We start from the raw sequence: 25,143 nt of genomic DNA, 5'->3' as shown, positions 1-25,143 counted from the left end.
TCACTGAACAAAAACGATGTACTTATCCAAAGGTAGAGATATCAGAGATGGTTAGGAGGGAGAGATTATGCAGACTGCCAGGTGATCTGACAGACTAATAGATTGTGAAGCCAGAAGGTGCCACTATGATCATGAGAGCTCATATCTTTTTGTATTCAGGCCAAGCACAAACCCGGATTCATTCCTGCTTAAAGTGGTACATGCCTAAGTCTTGCGGGATGCCTACTTGTATCTCCAGGTTTCTAAACATCTTTCACAGTACAGCCTTATGCAGTCTTTTAAGGACAGCATTCAACAGTTACTGCATACACACTCTGCTCTTCAGCAGCCTTGTTGACCCTTTAAGGGAAGATTTCTATGTTAAACTTCAGCAGAAACTCTCAATTAGTTCTTTAAAGCAGATTTCTGATTGCTGTTAGCTGTGCCAATGCACCACATTATCAGGTGTTACTCCTGCTCCCACATTTCACTACTACTTTTGCCTCGCAAGTATAACTGACAACCTAAGTTCTCTCTTCCCACTCCTAGCTTTCAAGGACTCAAAATTAAAACTCTCAGAAAGACTGAAAGGTTCATCATTTCCTTCTTATGCCACCACTACCCTTTCTGAACTCCTTCTTCACTACCTCGGAAAACTGAACAGCTTTGATGCCTCTTCCTACGTCTGTCACCGAGCAAGGGCAGGGCCACCTGCTCTTCCAGAGGGTAAGGAAACTGCAAGGTTAACAAAAGAAAAAGAAGAAGGGCAGGAGAAAAAAATAAAAAAGAGTTTAGCGGTTTCCTCCAGGCTGTCTTCCCTGCACTGGTTATTCCCAGGTTATTAAGTATGGAGTTTGACAATCCCTGGAATCCAACCCCACATTTTCTGCAGGAGTCGATGGAATTTTCCATCCCTGGTTATCAGCAGGCCAAGCCGCGAGAGCGATAGAAATGGCTTCCAGTGGCTGTGACACACTAGATTCTCTCTTCATTCCTTCCCTGTTTCCAGGAATGAAAACTTCCCTCTTTCAGGGCAACAAGAGCCATTTCTTTCTTCACAGAATGTAGCTGCCTGCTTTCTTTCTAAAGCCCTTGGCCAATTATCAGATTATGAATCTACTGTAAAAATCTTTAAAAGGCCCAAATGAGACCCAAAAGCTACTGCAGGCTGAGTTGCTGTTTTGGTAGGGGAAACGTAAAGAGCGCTTTGTAGTTCTTTGAGACATAGCAAAAGGCAAAACGGATGATACAGCAATAGATTTCGGGGGGAAATGTGTACTACATGGCAGAAAAGTGAGGAACGAAAAGGAATTTTATTTAAGATTTATAAATTACAGAGAAGTGTATTTTTATTTTTAATTTGCCTCAAATTACAGGAATCACTGGAATTAATGGTAAATCTAGAGAACTCAAAATAATACTTTTCATCTCTTTAGCTCTTTCAGATTTCTGCAACACAAACTGGCCAGTCAGCAAGCTAGAGATCCAATTTGCCTCAGTTATTCTCAAAGACAAAACATATTCAAGATCCTATGGTAAAAAACAAAATCAACCTTTTTTTCTAATGCGGACAATCCCTAAGGAAAACTGCAGTGCAGGACTTCTGATTTCCATTCCCATCTATATCCTGAGCACCAAAACAGCTTTTCCAAAAAAAAGAGACAACATCCTCTTTCTCCTTCCCCCAGACTATCTTTAATATGATTGGTTTTGCTCCTTATATAATGACACAACGGCTGTAAGGTGACTCTGCACTGTTTCGAGAGAAGACCCATTGGACCTGGTTTTCTGTCTTATTGTAATGTAACATACACACCACTTTTATGAACTGTACATCAGCTCCTACAGAAATGTTTCCTATCTTCCTTCTTCAGGTACAGTCAGATTAAACTGATTCAGATTAAGAGGACCATGGACCTCCATTTTAGTGGAGAAAAATTGCTTTTCAGTGATAATTATGCACTGTTTCTCACCTTTACAACTATCAGCTAGGCACAGACATTGACACACTGGTCATAGACCAATAGGTACCCCTGAAAGTGATGCTGAATGAAAAACTGATGCAGGAAAGGAAACCCTGTGACATACACCCTTCAGAAAGTCACAACAGTGGTATAAAACTTTGAAGAAAATGCCACAGATTTGCAGCTGATGTTAACTGAAATTGTGGTGATTTCTTTGGTGGTGACAAAAATAAATTGAATTGAAGACCCATGACCTCTTGCCTTTCTTGATGGAGTCTTCTTTGGTCAAACACAGGCCCTGGAGGCTTCAAGGCACATTAAACAACAAAAAACAACAACATAAAAAGCCTGGAGGCACCAAGGTTCAAAATTTCTAAATTGAGGAGTAAACAGCAGTAGCATATCAAGCTCAAAGCATGAGCCATGTTCCACTCGTAACGAAATAACATACCACTCCAAGGAGATTGTGCAAATCCTCAAAATATCATTGTTCCTCTCATTCATTTAAAATTTAATCGCCACCCATGCAATGACAGAGATTTTATACATCAGTAATTAGACCTCAGAGTAAAAACCTCTCTGAAATAAAGGAATGCTTCAAGCTCCTTTCAGGTTATCAGAGAGTGGCACAGACTCTCAGTCTCTTATGTCACATCTAGGAGGGTATTTTAACTTTTTCTAGTGAAAGTTGAGATCTTGAAGCACCAGAAACACCCCTTCCCTAAAGAAAAACTGTTTGCAATTCTGCTAAAAAGAAGCTGGAACAGTTTGTTCCCTGTTGCTTCATTTAAATGAGGCAATCTCCTAGCCATTCGAAGCATGCAGCAGAAACCAGCACTTCATCCCAGTAACTCTGGCAACAACTGCTCTGTTTCCAATCTCCTTTTCAAGGTCAAAAGATTCAAGAAGATAATTGAGACCAAACCCAAATATCTGACCTCTGCCAATAGCCTAGACCGTTTACAATTGATTTCAAAAGGGAAGCAGCATCCAGATTATCCTGGTGGCATTGCTGAAGGACCTGATGGCTGCACTTGGGAGGCAAGGGGCCAAGCCAATGCAATCATGGGTTTCTCAGTTTCCGTTGACATCAGCAGCTCCACTCTCATGGGAGACACTATTTTGGGGATCTGAGATCTCAGATGAAGCCAGGGAGATCTTGACAGATATTTGCTTCTTTCTGCCTGCAAGAGCTGCTGATGTGACGTTCTGGAGGGCTCATTCTTCCCTGCATTTGACACAACTAACACACAGTTGTGCATTCACAATACTGTTTTCAGACAGGTGTGATCAGGGCAGCTGTGTGAACATCGTGCCTAGCATAGAGAACAATATACCAAAGAAGAAATGAATAACATGCAATACAAATGCATCCTTGGCAAAATAGAGGTGATGCCTGCAGGAAAAGAATAATGCTTACAGAAGGGGAAGCTGGAAAAGCAGCAACACCTATCTGCTGATGCATCATGCAGTCTTGGGGGTCTGTCTGGACTCATCTTTACTACAAGAAAATATTGCCTGTTCTTTTCCAGCAGTAAATGAGTGGATTGTACCTCTTCCACCCAGGGAAAAGAGCCTTCTGTCCGTACCTTTGTCAGCACAAGACTATAGCATTATGATGCTGCCTCTCCGAGGAAGACTGGGGGTTGTACTCATACTCCAGTTTGAACAGTTATGCTGTCCTATCTTACCGGAGAGCATGTCCCTCTTTGTCTCTGGCACAATTTTAGACAAATTTCAAGCTCTTGATGCTAATCTCAATAACCAGTAACAATTTGCAGATGTTCTAATAGGTGACCTTCCTACCTGAGATGCCCAAGGCAAGAGCAATGGATACGTTCAAGCTAATGGAGAATAGATTGAAGTTGTTGAAAGCAATTGGTACATAGTCCTCAGCAAAGGCACTTATCAAGTAAAGAAAGGAAAGCTGCCTTGAGAATTCACAAATTGGAACTAAAATATTGGACCCTGGCAGATCTGGTGTGCACGTATTAGAACAGGGGCTTAATGGAGACATAAAATTTTGTGCTGCAAACCTGCTGATATACCACATCATGTGATTCTCATACTGGTTCTGCAATTCTGCTTAGGAGGCAATTCTTTTTACCAGCTGCCAGAGTACCTTCAATTTGATTTCTTGTGTAACTCCCAGTTTTTATAGGAAGCATCAGATACTGATCACTAGTCTAGTATGGTCACAGTGTCATCTTGGTCTCTCTATGTCCTGGCAGAATGTACATTCACTGACAGTGATTTGCTCATCTCATTATCCTGTGGGAAACTGCATATCAGATAGAGACAGCGACAGCTCTTTTCACTCTTGGAAAGTGACATAGTCCAGAGTTACTGGAATCCTTATTTTCTCCAACCCCCTCCCTTCTTTATTTTTATATTCCCTGTTAAAATCAAGAAACTGAGCCACATATTTTTAATAATGAGAATCTGGATGAGGTTCAATCTAAATTTTGAAAATATATCCCAATTAAATACTTTAATAGATTCTTGGCTTTCTCCACATCTCATTGCCATGTGCATTCAATAAACCCAAACCCCTTTTTCCCTAGTAATAAGAAGACTGCAAAGTGGGTGACATCATTCTCCAAAAGGTCAGCCTCTCCTAAACCGCTGCTTTCAGAGCAGTTGTAAGGTTCTGTTTGGGGGAATTTTTTTTTAAACTGCCTGCAGATCTGCTGTGATTGTGTCAAAAATGGTGCTTGCCCTTGTAAAGCTATGATGGCTTTTGGATTGCTTATTCTGAAAAAGAAGTTTTGTACCTGGGCCAGAGGGTTCACTGACAGAAACTATACGTCCGCCTCATTAGTCGGACAGCACAACGACCACTAAGGTCTCAGACCTGCAGTGACTTACTCATGCACTGCAGCTGAGCAGTGAGAAGCACAAATAAAGTTTGTGGATCACTGGTGTCAGTCACATCAGCCATCTGTGTGACTGGTTGTGATATCAGCCTCTCCTGTTTGTGGGGCAGCTGAAACCCTTCATTGTGTAAATTAGAAAGTCACGTAATCCCTGCATGAAACAGCTGCACCCAGGGCTCCAAGTATCGATTGTGTGTGTCACTGTGGCCCTTGCTCAACATATAGCTTGGGCCAAACAAACGAACAAAACACTACAATGCATGTCGAATGGGAGAAAGGATAATGTGGAAAAAATTATAATACCTTTAAATAATTGTATCATGTGGCTGCATCTGGAATACTCTGTGCAGACTTGTTTTTAAGAAGCGATTAAGGACCTGGAAATCCTCCCACTTGAAGAGAAACTGAAACGACTGGCGCTACTCACAGAGAAGCGCAGAAGGGGGACAGAAGAACGTGTAAAACAACTATATAAAGAAGGTGGATGGGAAGCCTCTGTTCTCCTTATCTGATAACATCCCACACAAAGAAAGGGATGAACTTCCGATTAGAACAGGAGAATCAAAGCTGCCTGAATGAAGAATGTTTCACATAGATGTGTCACAAAAATGTGGAAATCACTGTCACAAGAATTTATCAGGTACTCTTTTCTCTGTAAGATATATAAGCTGTAAAAATTTAGCTCTTGATCTTCTTTTTGATTAACAATGCAAACTCAGCTCTTATTCCCAGGAGTCTTATTCCAGCCAACAAATCATTCTACTTTTTTCCCTCCGAATTCTTTTCCAATTTCTTTGCACCCTTTAAAAATATGAGCAGCAAAAGAATATATTATAATATCAGTTCATAGCAGGAAATTGTCTCCCCAGTGTTTCCCACTATTCCTGTTTCTACACCCAAAGACTGCATGTTCCTTTCTATCACAGCTTTACACACACTGTCCACTTGCCCGTGTAGTGGCTTATCCACTCTGACCTCCAATTCCTTGTCAGTGCCAATGCTTTCCAGGATGCAGAACCTCACTCTGGGGGTATGTATGTCCTAAGTTTTATTCCTAGACACATGATCTTGTATTTGGCTGAATTAAAAGCCACTCTTTGTTTGAACGCATGCAGGCTACCAAGCAATATCTCCTATTCTGTGTGCCCTTGTCCCCATCATTACTGACCTCTCTGCCAGTCTTTGTGTGATTTGTATTTTTTACCAATTGCATCTTTTTTTTAGTTCTGGATTACTTAGTCCTGGAACAAGTCTCTGAAGAGCAACGCTAGAACTGTCCCCACTGGAGAGTGATTTCACATTTACTATTAGCTTTGAGATCAGTCTGCTACTCGTTTCTTATTCCATGCTAGTAACAACCTTCTCAGCAGAATGACATGTGGCATTAAGTTAAACGTTCTCCAAAAGTCCGTCACACCTATAGAGGTACTTCCATCAGTCAAATCTGTGATCGAATAGAATAATTCAGTTAGATTTGTTTGACAGAACTGTTTTGGAAAAGGTAGACAACTTTTCTATTTCATGAAAAAAAATAAAATGGCAAAAGAAAAGTTAAGAATCCATAGCAAACTCCTAAAAATCTATCTATAGAAATCCATCTGGAAAGCAACTCAGCACTATGTTCACCCTGCTAAAATCCCATGTTTCTGCCCAAGAAAGCATCATTTTTTCTACCCAGTAAGGAGGGCTCATCCTTACAAAATCAGGGCCAAATTCCCCAATCTTTACTGAGAATCTGTTCCAGCACTTTGCTAGACTTCATGCAACTGGAGCCCATTACTTCTTATCCTATCCACCACAGGCAGCATTTTATTTCAGCACCGTTATGCCTTCCCTCCTTCCCCTCCAGGCTGAAGAACCCCAGAGACATGTCTCATTCCTCATGGACAATGTTTCTTCCTAGGCAAGTGGCTATTTTTACAGCTCTCATCTTGGTCCTCTGCAGTATGTGTGCACTCCTCTTGAGTTGCAGCGGACACAGCTAGGCTTCAGGTAGAGTCACAGCAGAGATGAGAAGTGAGGAAGGATAATCCACACATCTCACCGTTTCTCCTGGAACCACAAAACACTTTCCCAGAGCCAGCCTTGTAGCACTCCTTCCTGGTTTGCCTCTTATCCATAGCCTAGCTAAAAACGTTCATTTCAGTGGCAATCACCAAGAGCTTCCTCTTAAACCAAATGCAGATTACGCAGAACTAGCAATTCAAGGGATAGCATGGAGACTTGTAGTTCCTCCAGGGCATGTTCAGAAGTGCTGTATATTCACCCACCTCTGCAGACAACAACATGTTCCATAATTAAAGTGCCTGTTTATTAAAATAATACCCCGAAAACTTGTAACTCAGTAATATGCAGGTGTATGAGATAATAGCATGCAGCTCAGAGCACCAAAGCTTATGATAGAGGAGGGGAGTGGGGTTCCAGACAAGGCCCTTGCATAAAGGGACTGGCGACAGCTCTGAGGATCTGAGGTGCTGCAGTTTATGCTGAAGCTAGTTATCAAATGCAAGCAATTTACTCACTTGTCACTCTAACCACAGAGTTTACATGCTCAAAAGCAAGGGAGCGAAGAGGCATGGACACTGGCTGTCTTAAGTTTGGAAAGAAGGATCACATGTGACTGAAGTCACCTCAGCGTTTCTTGCTCTTTTTGCCAGCAACTCTGAGGCCTTCAAACTGGCTTATTTGTGCTGACCTTTGGGGCTGTCCCAACAGCCAGGAATTAGAGTGTGTTTGTACCTTGGCTTTGTACCTGTTACTGAAGTCAGAGGATAGCTTGTTAAGCAGACACTGGAGAGATGAGCACTAGGATGAATGGTATATTTTGGATTCATTATCTTCAGACTGCTTTCTATGGCTAGATGCAGAGCTTTACAGTGTTGGTTCTGTAGCAAGTCAGTAATTTTTGAGACTGGCCTATAGACACAACTGTAGTTAAGGCCTGCCCTATACTTAGTGGTCTGCAGTGCAGTGGTGGTGGTCTGCACAGAACTGGCTGGTCACAGGGTACTGGCTCGCTTCCTGGTTTTTCAGATGCCAAACTATATTAAAACAAGCTAAAAATACATTAAATATTTTCCTTTCCTAATATTACCTTACCACGTAAGCAATTGCTGGACTTGTCACTAGAATGTTATCTGATAACCAATGGGAGGGGAGGGGAGCTGTGCAAGCCTGAATAGGAGGTAAGAAGGTCCAGCCAATCATCAGAGGAGGGAGGCTGCTTTAATGATCGTGACCAGGAGGAGAGGCTGTTATGTTTCTATTTAGACATGTGATGAAAATGTTTCGGAATCCCTGCTTTAACCCATCTTTGACCACATGCCTGACCACAAGTGCTGTTCAACACGTGCCTTTGAGCTCCTGCAAAACATCTTCTGCCCTATGCCGTGCTATTTAAGATGTGTTCCATGATCATGTAAAGAACACGCACAAGGAGTCTGACATAGCTGACAGAGGCTGGTCCTTGCTCCTTTGGCACTGTGAGAAAAATGGTTTAGCAGGTTACCGGGGTTTTGAGTTGTTTTACGGGGAAGCTATGGGTGAGGGACGGCCAGAACAGCGTTCTGCACTCACTCACCTTCTGATCCTGCCTCAGCAACAGGCAGCCCCTATGGCTACTGCCCTCTGGCATTTTCACATTCTTTTCAGCTGACCTCTCTTAAATTGCAAAACACGTCATCGCCAGCTGGACTCAAGGTTTGGAAGGAAGTTTTAGTTTAAAGTCAAGCTTGATTTGGAAAGGTTAGAGAATGTGGTCTGCTTCGCAGAGCTACATTTTTTTTTTGATTGTTTAACTTCACAGGCATCACAGTTGAAGATTGTTTTGTTTTTTTTCTTTTCTTGCACTTCTACGTGAATAAAAAAGAACTAAATTGCAATGATACTCCCAGTGATTGCTGTTTTTAGCTGGAAATAGCTGCAATGAAGTGAGTAGGGAAGTCCTATATGGACAAAAATACGGTTTCATAGCCTGAAGCTGGCGATGAAATCCCTACTTAACATCTGACAGATGTAAGGGGCAGAAGCTATGGCATAACATAGTATGAATAAACAGTAAAGACTAGGCCTACTCAATAATTCCATCCAGCCTCGTATGAATAGAAAGTATCCCCATCAGGGCCACAGGGTTTTGAGGGGGAGGTAGTGTGTTTGAATGGGAAGGCAAGCAAGCCGCATTTCTGGGCTTGCAATGCTTCTGAAAGACATGCACTCCTTCCACTTGTGTCACCACACAAATGGTAAACTGTAACTGCAAATGGTAAACCGTAACATGCTGGAACATTTCCTCAGTCTCTCTGTGCTCTCTTCATGTTCAATTCATGTCATGTACTTGACTGGTTCTCCCAACCCCATGGCTCCTTCCTTCTCTTCATTCTAGCTCTTATATACACTAAAGGTACCAGGGAGGTTAAGTGGCTGCACTGCACCTCACAAGATGTGAGCTGCCTACCATTTCCCAGTTGTCATCTTCTCTGCTCTATGTCCCTTCACAGCAGTCAAGAACTCCATAAGGTGTGACTCACCCTGGATGCCAGATGCACAACCGAGCATTTCTGCTGTCACACACTCTTCGTATACTATGTAAACTCACCTTGCTGTTTCTGCATGGTAGTGAAGTCTTCAAAGGTGAGAGTGCGCACAGGGGGCCTCCAGAAGGCATAGGTCTCCATGATGGCCTCCAAGCCCGTTCTTTGGGATGAAAAAAAAAGCAAGGAGAGAAGAATGTCAGTCAGTCAGCAAGCATATCTGCACTGGGGAGAGAGGGCTCTGACCTTGCTGGACAGGCTGCCAGCAGCCACTGAAAGGTCACCTTGACGTCTGTGAATTCCTCAAGCAAGCCTTCCCGCACGGGCGTTGGCCACTAGAATAAAATGGTATTTCCCCAGTCGAGGATTTTAATAGCTCCTAACACTACGACAGTGCCAGTGCTTTTTTTTTTCCTTTTCCCCTCCTCCTCTTTTTCTTTTTCAAAAAGGATCCTAAACTTTTCATCTGCTTTGCAGGAACCATTTAACAGTGAGCTACTCAAAGCATGTTTTACTATAGAGCTATTTTCCGTACTTTATAGGCGCAAGCTGTCACACAAACAAGGGAGGTCTGAGATTCAGCTTAGAAATTTGGAAGGAGAGTTTTAGTGAATTGCCTTTCCCCATCACTTTCCAATTCCACACGCTGTTCTGAAGTGCAACTGGAGTGCCATTCAAAGTGAATCTCACTGTCTTTGGATTTTGACTGAAAATACAGTAAGAGGCATTTTGTAAAAAGGTCAGTGGCATCTCTGCTTTCGGGCTCTAACTCACTACAAAGACAGTACTAAAGAGAAAAAGCAAAAATCAAGTGAGAGCATCTTTTCCTCTTAAAGGCCTTGGGTCTCAGCTTTGTTTTTATTTTCACCATAGCATGTTAGCTCTGCTTAAATTCTCTAACTTCACAAGTTCAGTGAGGATGTAGGTTCTTTATCAGGAAAAGTTGCTAATGTTCTTTATAGGATAATCACCTTGAGTTTTTTTGCAAAAAAGATTCTCCTCTGTAGAAGCTGAATCTTGCACTGTTCCCCATTCCGGTGTAGTCACCTTGCCTTTCCCTGCCTCTTTTCCAGCAGCAGGCTGTATCCCTTGCATTGACTGAACACAACTAGAGATGCTTCATTAAGTGTGAGAACATATCCCCTTTCAATACAAATGGCTCTAACATCCCCAGAGCCTCTCATCAGATGTTGTGCTGATACTGGAGCTGCCTTTTGCTTCTGAAAATGTCCTCCTGCACGTGCCTGCACTCACTCAGTTAACTTTCCAAAGTCTCCCCGGAAGCTCAGATGCTTTAAATACATTGGAGCTGGCAAACTAAACTCTGTATTTTAAGAGGAGGTTTAGAAGAGAGGTTATTGCATGGTGTTTATTAGCTGCTAAGCTGTTAGAAGTAGAAACAGAAGACATCTCTGCATAGCAGTCTCACACTAGCCCTGAGTACATTACAACAAAACTATTTGGTTAATACGATGGCCTTTGCCAGCTCATGGAGCTCAAAGGCAGCAGGGCAGCGCAGAACGTGAACCCATCTGCTAAGCCAGGGTCTATGTGCAGGAGCAGCTTGTGGACTGCCAGTACCACCCCCAGGATTTCCTCTGCTCTGAGAAAGTCGCACGTGTGCTGCTCCACCTGCTTCTCAACGTACAGAGCTGGGGAGAGAACGGCACCTTTCCACAGCCTCATGGAACAATCCCCAGTCTGAAGGACAACTGCCTGGTGCAATATATCCAGGGAGCATGGAATTGTCCTGAGCAAGTCAATACAACAAGACCTGCTGTCGGAAGAACCTGCCCTGACAGTTAAAACCAAGTGGTATGTCAAGAAATGCAAACTCACAGTTCCAGCTGTGTTCACGTAGCTGTTTTTTCGCATCTGCTACAAGGAAGGAGGACACCAGCTCACTGCAACCAGCATTTACACAAAGTCCACTTGAGCTACTGTCCCCGTGAGATCCCTGTGCATATAACCCCATTCTGCACATGCATGTGACTTTCAGCTCTGCTCTCATTACCCCATTCCAGAAAAATCCAACCCCTAACAGGCTAAGGCTCAGGGAAGCAGTTAGGCAGGTTAAAGCTGTTATCCCTTCCTCTGCCAGGAGCCTGCCTCATGCAAAGCTCAGCTTGACTCACAGTCCAATTTCTAGCTCTGATCCCACAACTTTCCCCTGTATCAGTACAGTTCTAGCAAATACTGTATAATTTGTATTTCTAAAAGAAAAGTGTAGAAAAATAGGAAAAAATAAAAAACAAAAGAAAGAGCCCAGACAGAGTAAATGGCAGTGCTGAGCATACCACAGCAGCCTGTAAAGGGAAGTGAACATCTTCATATTCCTGCCTTATATGCCAGAGAAGGAAGGGATGACTCCAGGGATCCACCTCTGCTGCATGCTGCTCATGTGCCTCCAGGGAAGCAGGTTAAGAGCAGCCCCTTTGCTATGGATGTGGCTCCTGCCCCTTCCTCCACACTGCAACTATTGGCAGCAAAGTTTTGACTTTGCTGGATTCATAGACTGACATGTAATTCTCTGGACAGTGCTACAGCCACAGGTATCTAAAGACTGGCTGCCAAATTCCAAATTTGGCTTAAAGCCACCTCTTTGCTCTCTCTGTCCCAGTTGAGAGTCCTTTTCTCTCCCAGAGGTGTGCACAGTGCTGCACATCTTGCACGTGCATGCAGGAACGCCCTAAGTGTACAGGTGACAGATCTCAAAGTTACGTCCAGCTGGCCTACACACAAATTTAGGCCCTAGATCATCCTTTTTTCCTGGGATTTTTTACCTTGAGCAGACCAAGCATTGCATGTGTTTTTGAAATAGTATCTGAACAGAACGTCTTCATATGGAATTTTCAGGTTCTTCAACACATAAGACAAGGTCTTAGAGACAGCAGCCTCCTGTACTACCCTGCTCACCACTGACCACCTTGTCCATGGAGCCTTGCAGAAAAAGAACGTGCAACCAGGCAGGAAATAGCTTGGGTCAGAATGTGCACCAACACTGAATGACTGATTTTGCAACTCTATCCCCCGTTCTGAAGTATATTTTCTTCTTTTGTCTGTGATGTATTATTATTTTCATAAGAAAATGGAAAAAAAAAAAATCAAGTAACTCCATCGCTAGCTACTCTAATAACTCTTTCTCCCAGAAGAGGCCATCAAATGGGTTTCCTCCATCGTATTCAGAGCCACATCACAGATCTCCACCAAAGGACATAAAGGTAGCGCTCTCCTAATCAGCAGAAACCCCGGACTGCTAATCTGCATGTGTACCAGTCTCTGAGGGAAAACATACCCCAATTTGCCAGTGCAGAGACATCTTGAAGCAGCAGTAAATGTTGATTGGAAAAAAAAGTTCTTTTCAGCATTTCTGAGATCTCAGCAACTTCTTCAGGGCTTAGGTGAGGGCTGCTGGTACCAAGTGTGCTAAACAGTATCCATGTGGCATCAACTTTCTCTTCCACAGAACTGCACTGAAAAATTGACTTCAAACTCTCTATCCAGCCACAAAAGCTTCCCTCTCACACCATCTTTATGAAGGAAGTAAAAAAAGCATCAGAGAAGGACTCACTGCCAGCTTTATTTTAATAAGGTCAGTCCTTTAAAAGGTATCCAAAATTCACTCTCTCTTTTTCATTCATTTTTTTATTTTTAGTGCTATAAAGTTTTAATAATGGGCAATAAATGAAACAGTTCCATTGTCTGAAAAATGAAAAAAGATGTACGAGTTATCTGTGCACCTCCGTAATCCATCCCATATGGCTGACCTTGCCATTCCTGCCGCATGCAGGATTCGGGTCATCCTTTCATTGTTCACTAGGGAAGCCAAACTTTTGGCTCCAAGCACCCTCCTGGCTCTCTTACTCGAGACAAAAGGTCTAAGAGCATTTCCAACACAAACAACTTTTATTCACCTCAGCTGCCCACATCTGAAAGGGGAGTGCTGTTGCCTGCCTCCAGCTTAGCTTTTTATTTCCATCATTCCGCTGTGTTTTCAGACTCTTGTCCCTTCTGGCTTCCTCCTGGATAAGGAGCTCCCCTAAGCATCCCACTGTCAAATGAACTTTACTCAGGCTGCAAAAATAGCCCCCACAGCCTATGCCTGCGTGCTCACTACCCAAACACTTCACTAGTTGATCTCTGTATGTCACAGAACTTTTTAAATGGAAGTCAAAACTCCATCTCTTGAAGTTCTGGAAAGCACTCAACTCACACCTGACTCGTATGTATATTGCCCATTACAGAAGCACTACTTTTCCCTTAGCCACCCTTGTGAGACAGGACAAGTTCTCCTGTTTCACTTTTACAGATGGAGAACTGAAACAGAGAGGGACCAAATGACAGGGTATGTCTAACTGAAGAGGGTACTAAGTCCAGGCCCTCTAACTCCCTAATCCATCAAGACTGATGGCTAGACTGCAACTGCTCAAAGATTGCAAAAGAGCATTCAGTTGCCGGGCTCTTCATATTGTTCCCTGAGAAATATTTTGTTCCTCCTTCCTGCACAAGCACCGAGGCATTCAGCTATGTAGGGACATAACCATGAAAACAGCTGAGAGAGACCCACGAGGGGATCCAGGAGAAGATCTCTTCCTCAGATAGATACAGGCAGTTACATTTTTCTGAGGGGTCCCCACGCAGCAGTTTTTTTAGCATTCTCCAGTGCTAATGAAGCCAGACCACATCCGTAAGAAATGTGTGGGGAGGCTGTGAACTGACGGAGGACAGAGGTTTAAAATGGAGACTAGTTTTGAAAACAGCAGTCAGCCCCATAATTTCTGCAGCAGGCAGCAACAACAAAGCAATAACAGAATAAGAAATGAGTGAAGGAAAAACATCCATGTCTGTTTCATTGAAAAGCCTCAACACAGGGGAAAAAAAGGAAATGTCTTAGGGGAACAGCTTAGGGAACAAGCGGTGTAACAGTTCCTCCTCTCTCATCATGCTCTGTTTTTTAATATTGCCTTTTTTTCCCCTTGTATCATTTACTGGAAAACTTTATCCAGGGCTCTAATTCAGCATCCCAATGTCACTAGGTTACTGTCTTCTGGAGCAGTCTCAGTCATCATTCTGTGGCCCCTACTGCTGTGCTGTTTGTTTTTTTTTTTTTTTTAAAAGATCTTATACAGAAAACCCCTCGGAAAGAGGGGTTCCCTCTTCCCCTTCCCTGCGTCACAAATAGCTCCTTTCTCATATTATCCTCTTTCTTTTTCAAAAGAGGCCTACATTTCCAGTGGGACGTTCTCCAGCTACAGTCTGATGTAGCTGACGAGTTGTTGCAAGGATGAGGGAGGCTACAAAATATCATGGTTATTACTCCAGTTGGCCAGTGATCCTGGTGAGACTAGAAACTTACTGAGGAAAGAAGAGCCAGCCAGCACAGTTAAGAAAAGTCCCATTTCAAGAATCTTTTCCCCACAAAGCTCAAATTTTAATGCCTTTCTTCCTCCCACGTGTGCCTGTGCACATCTATGTATGTGTCTTCGTGAAAGGGAGCAGCTAAGCGTTGCAGGGGGTGTCCCCAGCTAGTTGCGCAACCTTAGCCAGACCACTGCTTGTGAGGCAGACGCCTGACTGCTATATATGCTTGCAAATACCTTTGCCTGTTTTTTCTTCCTAAAGCCTCAGGCTGCTCTCTTTGATGTGTAATACCTTAAAGATTTTAATTCCTCTTTACATCAGTGGAGAGCCTTACTGAGCCCTCCCCACAGCTGCAGCCATGTAGCAATTTCCTGCCCTTTCTTAAATCAATGAGCTACAAAGATCAGTAATTCCCAACCTCTTCAGGAAACTATCCAAATTCACTGGACTAGGGCCTTATTAATGCCTTCCACGTTAATCTAGCCCACCATGTACCTGGAACTGCATCAATCTGTCTTCTAAGCCCAGGCTCCGCTGCAGCTGTATCGCTGCGTACAGAGAAGACCTTGTACACATGAGACATAAGACTTCCTCCGTTAAGGAAAGCAGAGCAGGGTAAAAGTCACCTGTGCCTCAAGTTCCAGAAGTAGCACTCAAGGCTGGGATCAAATGAGGATGGTAAATGTCTTTTCATATAGCTACACCAAGATGAGAACAGAAGAGCTCACCTAGTAAATCACCTAGGTTAGCGTGATCCTCTTTGTTACAAGTGACAGTGTAGCATTTACCCAGTTGATGGGAAACACTGAAGATTTGCCCATTCACTGAACACTTCCTCTGTGAAACCATGAATGAGGTAGTGGTCCTGGTAAAAACGCATGAGAGGACTAAGCAATTAAAGACTGAATTATAATACCCACGGGGACAGCAAGCGAAAGGTTGTGCACACAGTTTGCATTCTGCTCCGAACCCTTGGAGCCTTGCTTTACAAGCTAGTGTTCTTATAATGTATTCATCTGTGTCCAATTCTACAATTAATGTTTAAAACTTTTTGTCATGTTGATTTAAAAGGATACCCACACCATCTGCAAAACTGAAATCTTTAGATCTGTTGCACACTCTGCTGGCATCACAAATGGCAGGAAAATTTGAAACTTTTTTTTAGAACTAACATTTCTTTTTGATAGCACTGTAATGTCTTCTAATAATGAAAACTTTTTTGATTGAAAGTTCTTGTTTAGCTAGTGTGTTATTAAAAAAGAAATGTTTTAAATAATAAATGTGTTCTACTTCAAATTTTCATTAAAATCCTGACAAAATTAAGCCATACAAAGGGAAACAATCTGACATTACTAGAGAAAAACTGAAAAGGTCCTAAACTAGACAATTTTTGCACTTTTGCCCTGGAAACCTAATAAAAACTCAGTTTTTCTTCTAACGTAGAACAAACATCTGCACCTTAAGTTTTTGTGTTTCCTATGGAAACTAAAAGAAAAATCTACCTTCCGGCCAGCTCTACACATTATAAGCAGAAAAGTTTAATTTTCCCTTCCTACAGCTTTCACTGTTTTGCAAATTGTTAGCCTGTGACCTATTTGTCTGCTGTCCAGTCTGCAGCTATTTTCCATCCATCTTTATAAAAAATGTTTTCTATTTTTTCATTGCACTAGCACAAATCTTTCTGAGGGGAGGGAGAAGAAGCGGAGGTGCAACTCTCTACGGTATCTTTACAACAAATTTATTTTACCTGACCCCTTGCACATCCTAGCACTATACCAATAATACATAAAGAGTTTATTAACAATTTAGCAGGGATGCTGCAGGATATTATAATTATATTTTTAAATAGCAAGTGGAAAACCTCAAATGAACTAGAAGATAATAGAAATGAGCATAAAGAAATTCATTATGTGGCCAGCAAATACCGAGTGCAAAGCATATATACAGAAGAAAATACCCTTTAAAGCAGTGATAATGAAAAAGATACTGAGGTAGAAGTGTACAGGAAATTAAACCTACAATAGCAAAAATATAGTTGCTGCTTGGAAATGTCGTAAAGCAGGAAAGTGATAAAGCTATCTTTACAGATATCTTATCTAGGAATACCTAAAACTATCTCTCAATTGCAGAACCCATGGTACAGGCAGCTGGAAGAGAAACACTGGAGGAGATTTCTGAAAAGCAATTTCTGAAATTTCTGAAAAGCTGACTAACTAGAAAAGTATTTTCTAATGAAGCCATCATTACACCATGAATCTTTTAGACAAACATTCCTCTAACTACCTTCTCCTGTAAGACTGAATTAATATTGTAAAACGCCTTCCTGGACCTCAGACACATGCACAGTGTGCTTAGCAGGGGAAAGAGAGGAGACAGGATAAGGAAACACAAACAAACTCCTGTTACCTGTTTCTCCCAGAGTCTCTGAAACCTTTAGCGAAAGGGTTTCTGTCAATTTTTAACCTGGTGATCTACAAAGGAAGAAAAAGAGAATTAATTGATTTATTCAAAAAATTTTTCCTAGAGTGAAATTACTGTTGATTACCTCTCCTAAAACATCTATGCACTCTCTTTTCATACCTATTTCCCCAGACTTACATAAAAGTTACCTTTCCATTACCCATGAGCAGATCATCAACTCAGTGATTAGACAGTGCCATAAGCAGAGATATAGCACCTCAGGCCTGGCAGCATTGGGGAAACCTGGATGTACTGTTTGGGTCTCATTTTGGCTCTGAGCTTCTGCAGGGCACCAGGCTAGAGCTAACAAGCTCTTCCAGGATCAGCAGCATGGTGGATTTGGGTGCAAAAACAGGAGCTGAGCCCTCAACAGCAGCGTGGGTCTGCAAGTAGTAGTACTGTCCCAGTTTTGCTGTTATCTAGGGTACCCCAGCCCCAATACCCTAGGTATCTGGCAGCTGAATGTACTGCCTGATCTTCAAACAATGCTAAGCAGAAAAGGCGGAAGCAAAGCACAAGCTACAGCTTCCAAAACCCAGCAGCTGGCCACCCAGTCACCTACACAACGTGCTGATGTTCTGCTCAGCATCTGGGTGGCCCTTCAAGGGTTTTCTGCTCTGATTTTTTTTCTTTTTTCCTCTCCAAACAAAGAGGGCAGCCAGACTGAATGCTTTTTGGGAATCTCCCTTCCTGCTTTGTTTTTAAGTGTGAATTCTATAACGGTAAATTGACCCTGCAGATTGTGTAATTCTGCTCCCCCTCGCCTGTTCCCCAACCCGGTGCAGCAAGAGCAGTGACAGGAGAACTTCCCTCCATCAGCCTCACCTTGTCCCAGAGACTCCATCTCTGGGGTGAAAAAGGAGCAAGACCTCAAGATCCTATTGAATTCAAGGTATTTTTGCTAAAACTGCTCCAAGGGGAGTTGCTTAATGCAAACTGATCTAAAGAGGATTTGCAGGTGTTTTGCTTCTGTCAGAATCAACCCCTTACTCTGGATTTTAACCTCAGATCTGGAACGCAGCTCCCATTTTTGCAGAAGCTTAATTTGTGGACTTAATTTCCGCCAGTTTGACTTTGCAGCTGTCCTGGGACTCATGTATACTGAGACAGATATGTTCTGTGGAGTATGGGATTACAACAGAGGGAATCCCTGTGGTGGATTTGCTAGCATTTTAGAATTGTTTCCAGAGATGCTTCTCCCAGTAAGGCAAAGTTTTATGGCCACTGGAGGACATGCATGCAGATTCAGAGGATTTTAGATTTATTTTATAGTGAAAATGGTTCTCCAACCCAAAAGAGTTTCCCCTATTCATATTACAAAACTGCCGAAAAGCCTATTTGGAAGAAACTCCTAAGTGTTTGGAATTCAGAGAGACGGGAAGGAATTTCAGTGCTTCTCTACAGTCGTAGGTTATCTTCAGTGCCTCACGGAGATACCTCACTCAGCATCTAACCCCTTCCCTGTTAATTTTGTCTTACAGGTCTGTCCATTAAAGAAGATAACAGGGTACTTTCCTGTCATTTCTTCTCCTTCCTCTATCCTCTTTCCAGGTTAGATCTTCAGTTAAAAGTTTGGTGATTACATGCATTTGTGGGAGGGGAGGGAGGTGCAGGAAACTCCCAGTGGTAGCAAATGGTAGCAAATTCACTGTTGTATTGCATGAGTATTTTTCCTGGAATAGTTTATTCCATTTTAGATGCCAATTTTTAGCCAATTCAAGGGGACCTGACTGCAAAAAAGTCAGGAATAGGTATCCAGAAGCAGTCATAGAAGCACTGAAACCATGTGCACTTTCTCTCACTCTTCCTTTGTCCTTATTCTGTGTATACTCGTAAGGGCTCTCTAGTGGATTCCTCTTCTCAATTTCCTCCCTTCCTGGTTTTATCAGTGGAGACAAATGGGAAAATGTCACTGCTCTATACTTTGCCTCACTGCCTATATATAAGGAAAGGAATGACAGAGAACTGAGTCAGTCCACTGGCCACCATCCTTGTCTGCTCCCAGCCCTCAACTATTCCAGCACCCCTCGCTACGCTCCTACTGTGTGACTCAGCTTCATTCCAGCTGTTGTAGAGCCACCACAGTAGAAGCAGGACAGGCACCACCAAGCAGAGGGACAATTGTCTATGTCTCTCTGTGCTTGCAAATACAGGTAAAAGTGCTCCGGTTTCATTCATCTTTCCCTGTCCTGCTCCTCCTGCCCATACCTACAGGTGGAGAGACTTCACTCACTGAAGTCCCTCCACTGTGACGAGTCTAAAGCGGCCACCAGCTCTTCTCCCGCTACACTGTTTGGATGCCAAGTTGCATTTGAGCTTAGAGAGAATCCAGCTGACTATGTGGCTGGCTCCTGTGAACTGGATTTTTTCCACAGACTGTTCACTGGGGTCCTGGTTTAAGCAAAAAGACCTGGAATGGCTTTTCTCAAGGTGTTGCCAATTCAGCTCCTTCTGTGCCAAATCTCTTTTACTTCTGAACAGCTTCTCAGCCGGTTTAACATCATGACCACCCTCATTCTGACAAAGGCTCCACTCAAATCCTTTCTAACTTCTTCCTCTCTACCACTCAGGGCTTTCTGCATCCCTTCCAGTTTCTCTGTCCCAACTGCTGTGATTCTGCAGCCAGTACCTTCTGTCCCCTCTTTGGTTATGGACCTGTTCAATGACCAGATGCAGCACACAGACCTTGAGAGGCAGGAGGAAAAGGCAACAGAAATCTGTTCTCAGAAAGCCAGTTCTTCTGGGACGCTAACCAGGCCTGGGATGATAGGGACCAATTAGGTTTTGAAAACAGCCCTTTGAATGCTTTTCCCTATCAGTCACAGTCTTTCCGAAGACAACCTCATGTCTGTGCCCCATCTAAGGCTGTTGTTAGGATTACTGCTAGTTTAGTGCTATCAGGGCAAATGACAACTTCTAATAGAGCATGGGAGTCAGTCAGACTTGGTCCCCAGAGAACTCACAGCATCCTGGTATGAATAAATAAAATATGGCATGGACCCTTTCATAGGCCCAGGTCATAGATTCTAATGGCAGAAAGACTCAACGCAATAATCTATCCAGACTGACAGGTTATCCTATAATGTTGGGAGCCATAGAAACTCAGTCAGGAATAACTTGCAGGACTGGAGCCCACCCAGGATTTGAACACTGAACTTCCAAAAGCAGATTTAAAAGACAACCTGCAGCCTCAAGTCTACTTAAACAGGCAAAGGATTGAGCCTTTTCCCCTCCTCTCCCTCTCCCCATGATACTATTCCCCACACCTATCTGTACATCTCTCTAGATGCTTATCATCTAAATAGTCCAGGGGTTTTCCATCTACGATTGGTGGACCTTCCAGAGTCCTCTAAAAAGTCCATGAAAGCTAACTAAGAGAAGTGAGCCCATTGCTAGTAACTTGCATTCAGGCCAATAATACTGTACAGTGACATTCCAGCTAGTTTATGAGGTAACTCTCTGCAAGCTTGGCTGCTGTCATGGAGAAGTGTGTTGGCCTCACCATTTCCACTTCAAGAGTCCTCAAAAATTTATGGTAGAAAATGATATAGTATGTTTTTCTGTGACAACAATATCTATCAGGTTTCTTCTTTCAAGCTGGTTTATGGCATCATTCTTGCTTGCGACAGTTCCTTATGCTCTATAATTCAACACCACGTTACTAACACAGCATAAAGTTTCACCAGCTGGGATTCTGCTTCACATGGTTGGGATAAAATTACCTTACACAGTGCTTCTATGCCAACACAAAACTCCCCGGTAAGGAGGAGAATGGGAGGGAAGGGGAATGGGCTGTGCACAGCACGTTTCATCTGAGAATAACAGAAAGCATGTGCATGCACACAAGAGAAAAGGAGCACACTGAGCTAAAAGTGTGACAGAGATAATGTGAAGATTACCAGGAATCTCTGAAGCAGAGGTGGCTGGAAGGTGAGTGGTACCCAAGGAGACTGCAGAGAGAATGGGTGGATACAAGGAGCTTGGATGTGTGCAATGAACATGGCATGCAGAAGCAATGAAGCAGGCAATACTCCCCTTTGAAGACCAGGATGCTATCTTTCACAGGCCACAAAAGAAAAGGGGAAGCAAATATGTCTAATCCACATTCCAGTCCTTGCCATAACTCAGGTTTTTTTTGCTAGTCTCAAATGCTTTCCTTCTTACATTTTCTTTTTTCCCCTAGCAATTAATTTTCTCTTGCAGACTTTTGGGGTATGTAGACAGGGAATTCTATAATTAAACACTAATGTGACTGAGATTGTACTTCTGGGTTCCATAATGTCTAGTTTAAAGGGAAAAGGCAGGTCAATAGTAAAGCTCAGTAGTCAAAGCCTCTGCAGATAGGATCTCACTGTGGCAACCTCTCTTCCCTTACCGTATCTGGAATCAATAGTAACTCTGGAAACTGCATGATCTGAATCAAATGTGAAATATGCATGAGAATTATCGTTAATGTAGAAGACATAGACTGCGGCTTATGCTCAAAGGCTTCTTTTGTCACCAAACTGATGCCATTTCTATTTTCCAAGAGAAAAACATTCACTGCTAAAAGAAATGAGAGATGTGTTTTTTCTGTTAGGTAACAATTCTAGATTAGTTATACGGCTCTAAAATTTCAGTGGGGACAGGACACTGGAGTTTCTACCAGAAGGCAGCCAGGTAAAGTGAACACATTACATCTTCTTGTGGTTGAACTCTCCTAGCTACTTTACAGTAAAAACTACAGGTACCTTATCTCCAAGATGGTTTTATGGCTAGATACGTCACGTCTATATGCAGCCCTGTAGTAAGCATTTTCTTTTTGTGCAGAAAAACACAGTGTGCCTGTGAAGTACACATACTCCTTGAGATACGTTTCTGAGAGAAGTTAATGTCTCATGAACAAAGAATACAGTTTTTTTGTTCCATGTAAACACCAGACATAAAAGAAGCTTGAAGGCACCCAGCCACAATTTTACCTGTTGATTTTGGTAGGCTGTCACGGTGGTGAAGACAGTCTCTGGGAAATTGAAGGTTTTCACCCCATCACCTGAAGGAACTGGTTTTGTTGGAGAAAGGTCACTGCTGAAATCCTTGCGGATGACATGAACACGGGGCTGGTATTTATGCATTGAGTGTAATATTATCTGAGGGGGAAAAAAAAGGAGAAGGAAAACTATTTTTTTTCCAAAATTTCTGCACTACACCTACAAGTACTAGAAGGAAGCAAGGATGAAGTAAAGGCTTATGGAATAAAATTACTCTTATCTTACAAGTATGTGTGAGACCCAAGTTCCTTCTACATGCACGTGCTACATCAAAGTAGAATTCCCCCTCAAGGAAGAAGAGGGCTTTATTGCTTTATAGAGCCAGGCAACATCTTGAGGAGAAGCACTGAAGTAGGGAAGGAAGCTCCAATACTCTCCGGGTAGACCTACAGGCACACGTGCCCAGCAGGACGGGGGACCATTAGAACAAAAGCAACGTCCTCTGAGTCCAAGAGGAAAGTGGCTAGGGAAGCAGGTGCTAGGATTAGCCTCTAACTTACATGGCCTTGATCATCAAGCTCGTTGTTGGTCAGTTTGAGCTTGTCAAAACTGACCACCTGCCTCATCCAGGTGTCTCCAGAAGCCAGCGAGTCAGGGTGGATGTAAACCCTCGGGGGCACAGGGGAGTCAGCATTGCCAGCCACCATCCACTTGGAGCTGTGATACACATACCTAAAAGAGAAATAGGGGAAAGTCTAAGGAAAAGTCGTCACTCATACACCAGAGGAACTTCTCCAGCGCTCACCCTCCCCAGCTACCCTACCACACACGCATCCCAAGCTCTCATTTGCAGTCAAGGAGGAAGATGCTTTATTACAACCTCCTACCTTCTAAATAAAAGCCAGATTACCTCTGAGCCACTTGCTCAGCCTTGATTCCTTATTAAAACCACCTTTACAGTTATTTTCCCTGTAAAACTCTGCCACATGTGCCTTTTCATCTCTTTAACTCTCTCTGAGCTGGAGTAAGAGGTTAGGAAATGCTAGTAAACAAAGCCCTCTCTGAAAATATTAGCAACTACTCTGCAATTTCTAGAAAACTGTATTGGCTGCCGTGCCAGACTGTACAAAACACACTTGTGTTCACCCAGAAATGGCAAAATCCAATGTCTACTACCAGAATGATTGATAAAACAGAGTTTCTGGTCTGAAAAGTTGTGAAGTAGGAAATTCCACTCAATATTGCAAATGTTAGGATTAGAGGGAAAAAATGTAAATGATCTTTTGTGCTCCTAAACTGGCCATCCTCTGTATGCCATAAATTTCCCTACCACAGATCTGCCTAAATGCTTTCTCTCTTGCACCTCCTTCAGCTTTAGGCATCTCACAAACAGCCCTGCTGAGACCTGTGAGTCCTGCTCTGAGCTGCTCTTTCAGTCTCTACTCTGCACTGTTAAGGAATTTCAGTCCCTACCTACAACCAGTGATTTATTTCCTGTATGCATTCCTTTCAGTGCTAATTTGTTCTACCTGGCTGCATAAGCTAACAAGGACAGAAACAAAGTATCAGACAACATACTAATTTTCAACTTTAATGCTGCCAGAACCATACTCAAAGAAAGGGGTAAAACAAGTAGCTGAGTGTCGATTATGACTTTGCTGCTTCCCTGGAAAAGGGTGTTCCTGACAGCCTGCATGACCTGAGAGCAAAATCTAATATTTAGCATTGGAAGCAGAGGATCCTTGAATCCTTGAAATGTAGTACAGTCAAGGCTATTTGGGGAAAATACTTGATCTCAGGGGTCTTCTATTGAGTATAAATAAGTCACCTCTGGCTGGACAGTATTTTAGGATCCAGAGGACCACTAGTTTTCCAGAGCATTTTTAGGAGCCAGAGCCATTAATACTAGAGAAATCTTTCCTTCCTGTCTTTCAGTTCTTGGTGGAGATTCACCAAGACAGCATTTGAACCCGGTTTGTGACTCACAGTTCTTACGGTCAAATCAATTAATGGTCTAAACCAACAGAGTTCTGCTGTTGCCAGGGAAGCTGTTTCAATCTCCTCCTTTTGGGGATTTTACCAGTCTCCTCGCAACGGTATATAACAGTACGTGTTTCTCCTAGGCTTTCACTGACACTAAGGTATCTTAATGTTCCTAGTTCTGCACCTAAAATCTTACCTGTATCTCTTGTTATCCACAGGCACAATGTCCATGGCAATATAATACTGCTGGTGGGGATCCAAGCCTGTAATTTTCACTCTCATGGCTGGAAACATTCTCCTAGAAAAGGAAAAATAGAAATAAGGAAGCAAATGGTGAGCAAGGAAGCTGAAGGGGCTCCTGACATGAGAAACATGCTACTTGAAATCGTGCGCTTCTTGGCATGACTCCTCTGGGTTGGGTCTGGTAGCAAAGACTGTGCTGCCATCAGCATGAATCTTCAGATTTTTTTCCACTTAAGAAGAGGAATAACCGGTTAATAGCTTGTGGATAACAATAAAATACTCCTGGCCAAGTATTCTGGACTCCTAGCAGAGTTTTTCTATTAAGTTCCACACAAACTGTCCTTACAGTAAGGATTTTTCTCTTGGTTTTTCAATACATAGATGGGCAGTATACGTTATGCTTGGCCAGTTTCATTCTGTTCAGAAAGAAATGCTATGGCTTTTTTAACAAAAAATTATCAAGTGCTGTTATTTCTTCCTGATGTTTTTCCCTATTGACAGTCCCTCTAGTATTATTCTCTCATATCACTTTAAACGCAGGATCATTTTTGTTCTATTATTTTTTGAGGAAATCACATTTCAGTATGGAGTCTGATAGTACTAGAAGAATATTTAAAGCAAATCCATCTTCCTGAAGGACCTTCTTGCTTTTATATTTATAGGCATTACAGAAAGAATGTACCTTAAATGAGTCTGGTTATTGGACTGATATTTCACATTTAGCAGAAACACTGGCATCATAGTTTTCTTGAACTCCAGGTAGTCTTCTTTGCAAATTTTT

At 42.6% G+C, this 25,143-nt stretch overlaps 1 protein-coding gene across 1 annotated transcript in view; it reads right to left on the bottom strand.

The window, feature by feature from the left end:
- Positions 1 to 25,143, bottom strand: part of TBX15 (T-box transcription factor 15) — a 102,327-nt gene that overhangs the window by 8,495 nt on the left and 68,689 nt on the right. Inside the window, exons 3-7 of the mRNA XM_009685066.2 lie at positions 24,316 to 24,417; positions 22,697 to 22,868; positions 22,128 to 22,295; positions 17,116 to 17,180; positions 9,414 to 9,511 (exon numbers count right to left, since the gene is read on the bottom strand). Coding sequence (XP_009683361.2) covers positions 9,414 to 9,511; positions 17,116 to 17,180; positions 22,128 to 22,295; positions 22,697 to 22,868; positions 24,316 to 24,417 — 605 coding nt within the window. The remainder of the gene's footprint in view (positions 1 to 9,413; positions 9,512 to 17,115; positions 17,181 to 22,127; positions 22,296 to 22,696; positions 22,869 to 24,315; positions 24,418 to 25,143) is intronic.

This window comes from Struthio camelus, chromosome 1, assembly GCF_040807025.1.
Source record: "Struthio camelus isolate bStrCam1 chromosome 1, bStrCam1.hap1, whole genome shotgun sequence".
Taxonomy (NCBI): Eukaryota; Metazoa; Chordata; class Aves; order Struthioniformes; family Struthionidae; genus Struthio; species Struthio camelus.
Note: the sequence above shows the minus strand (reverse complement) of the source record. Positions and strands in the feature narration are given on the sequence as shown.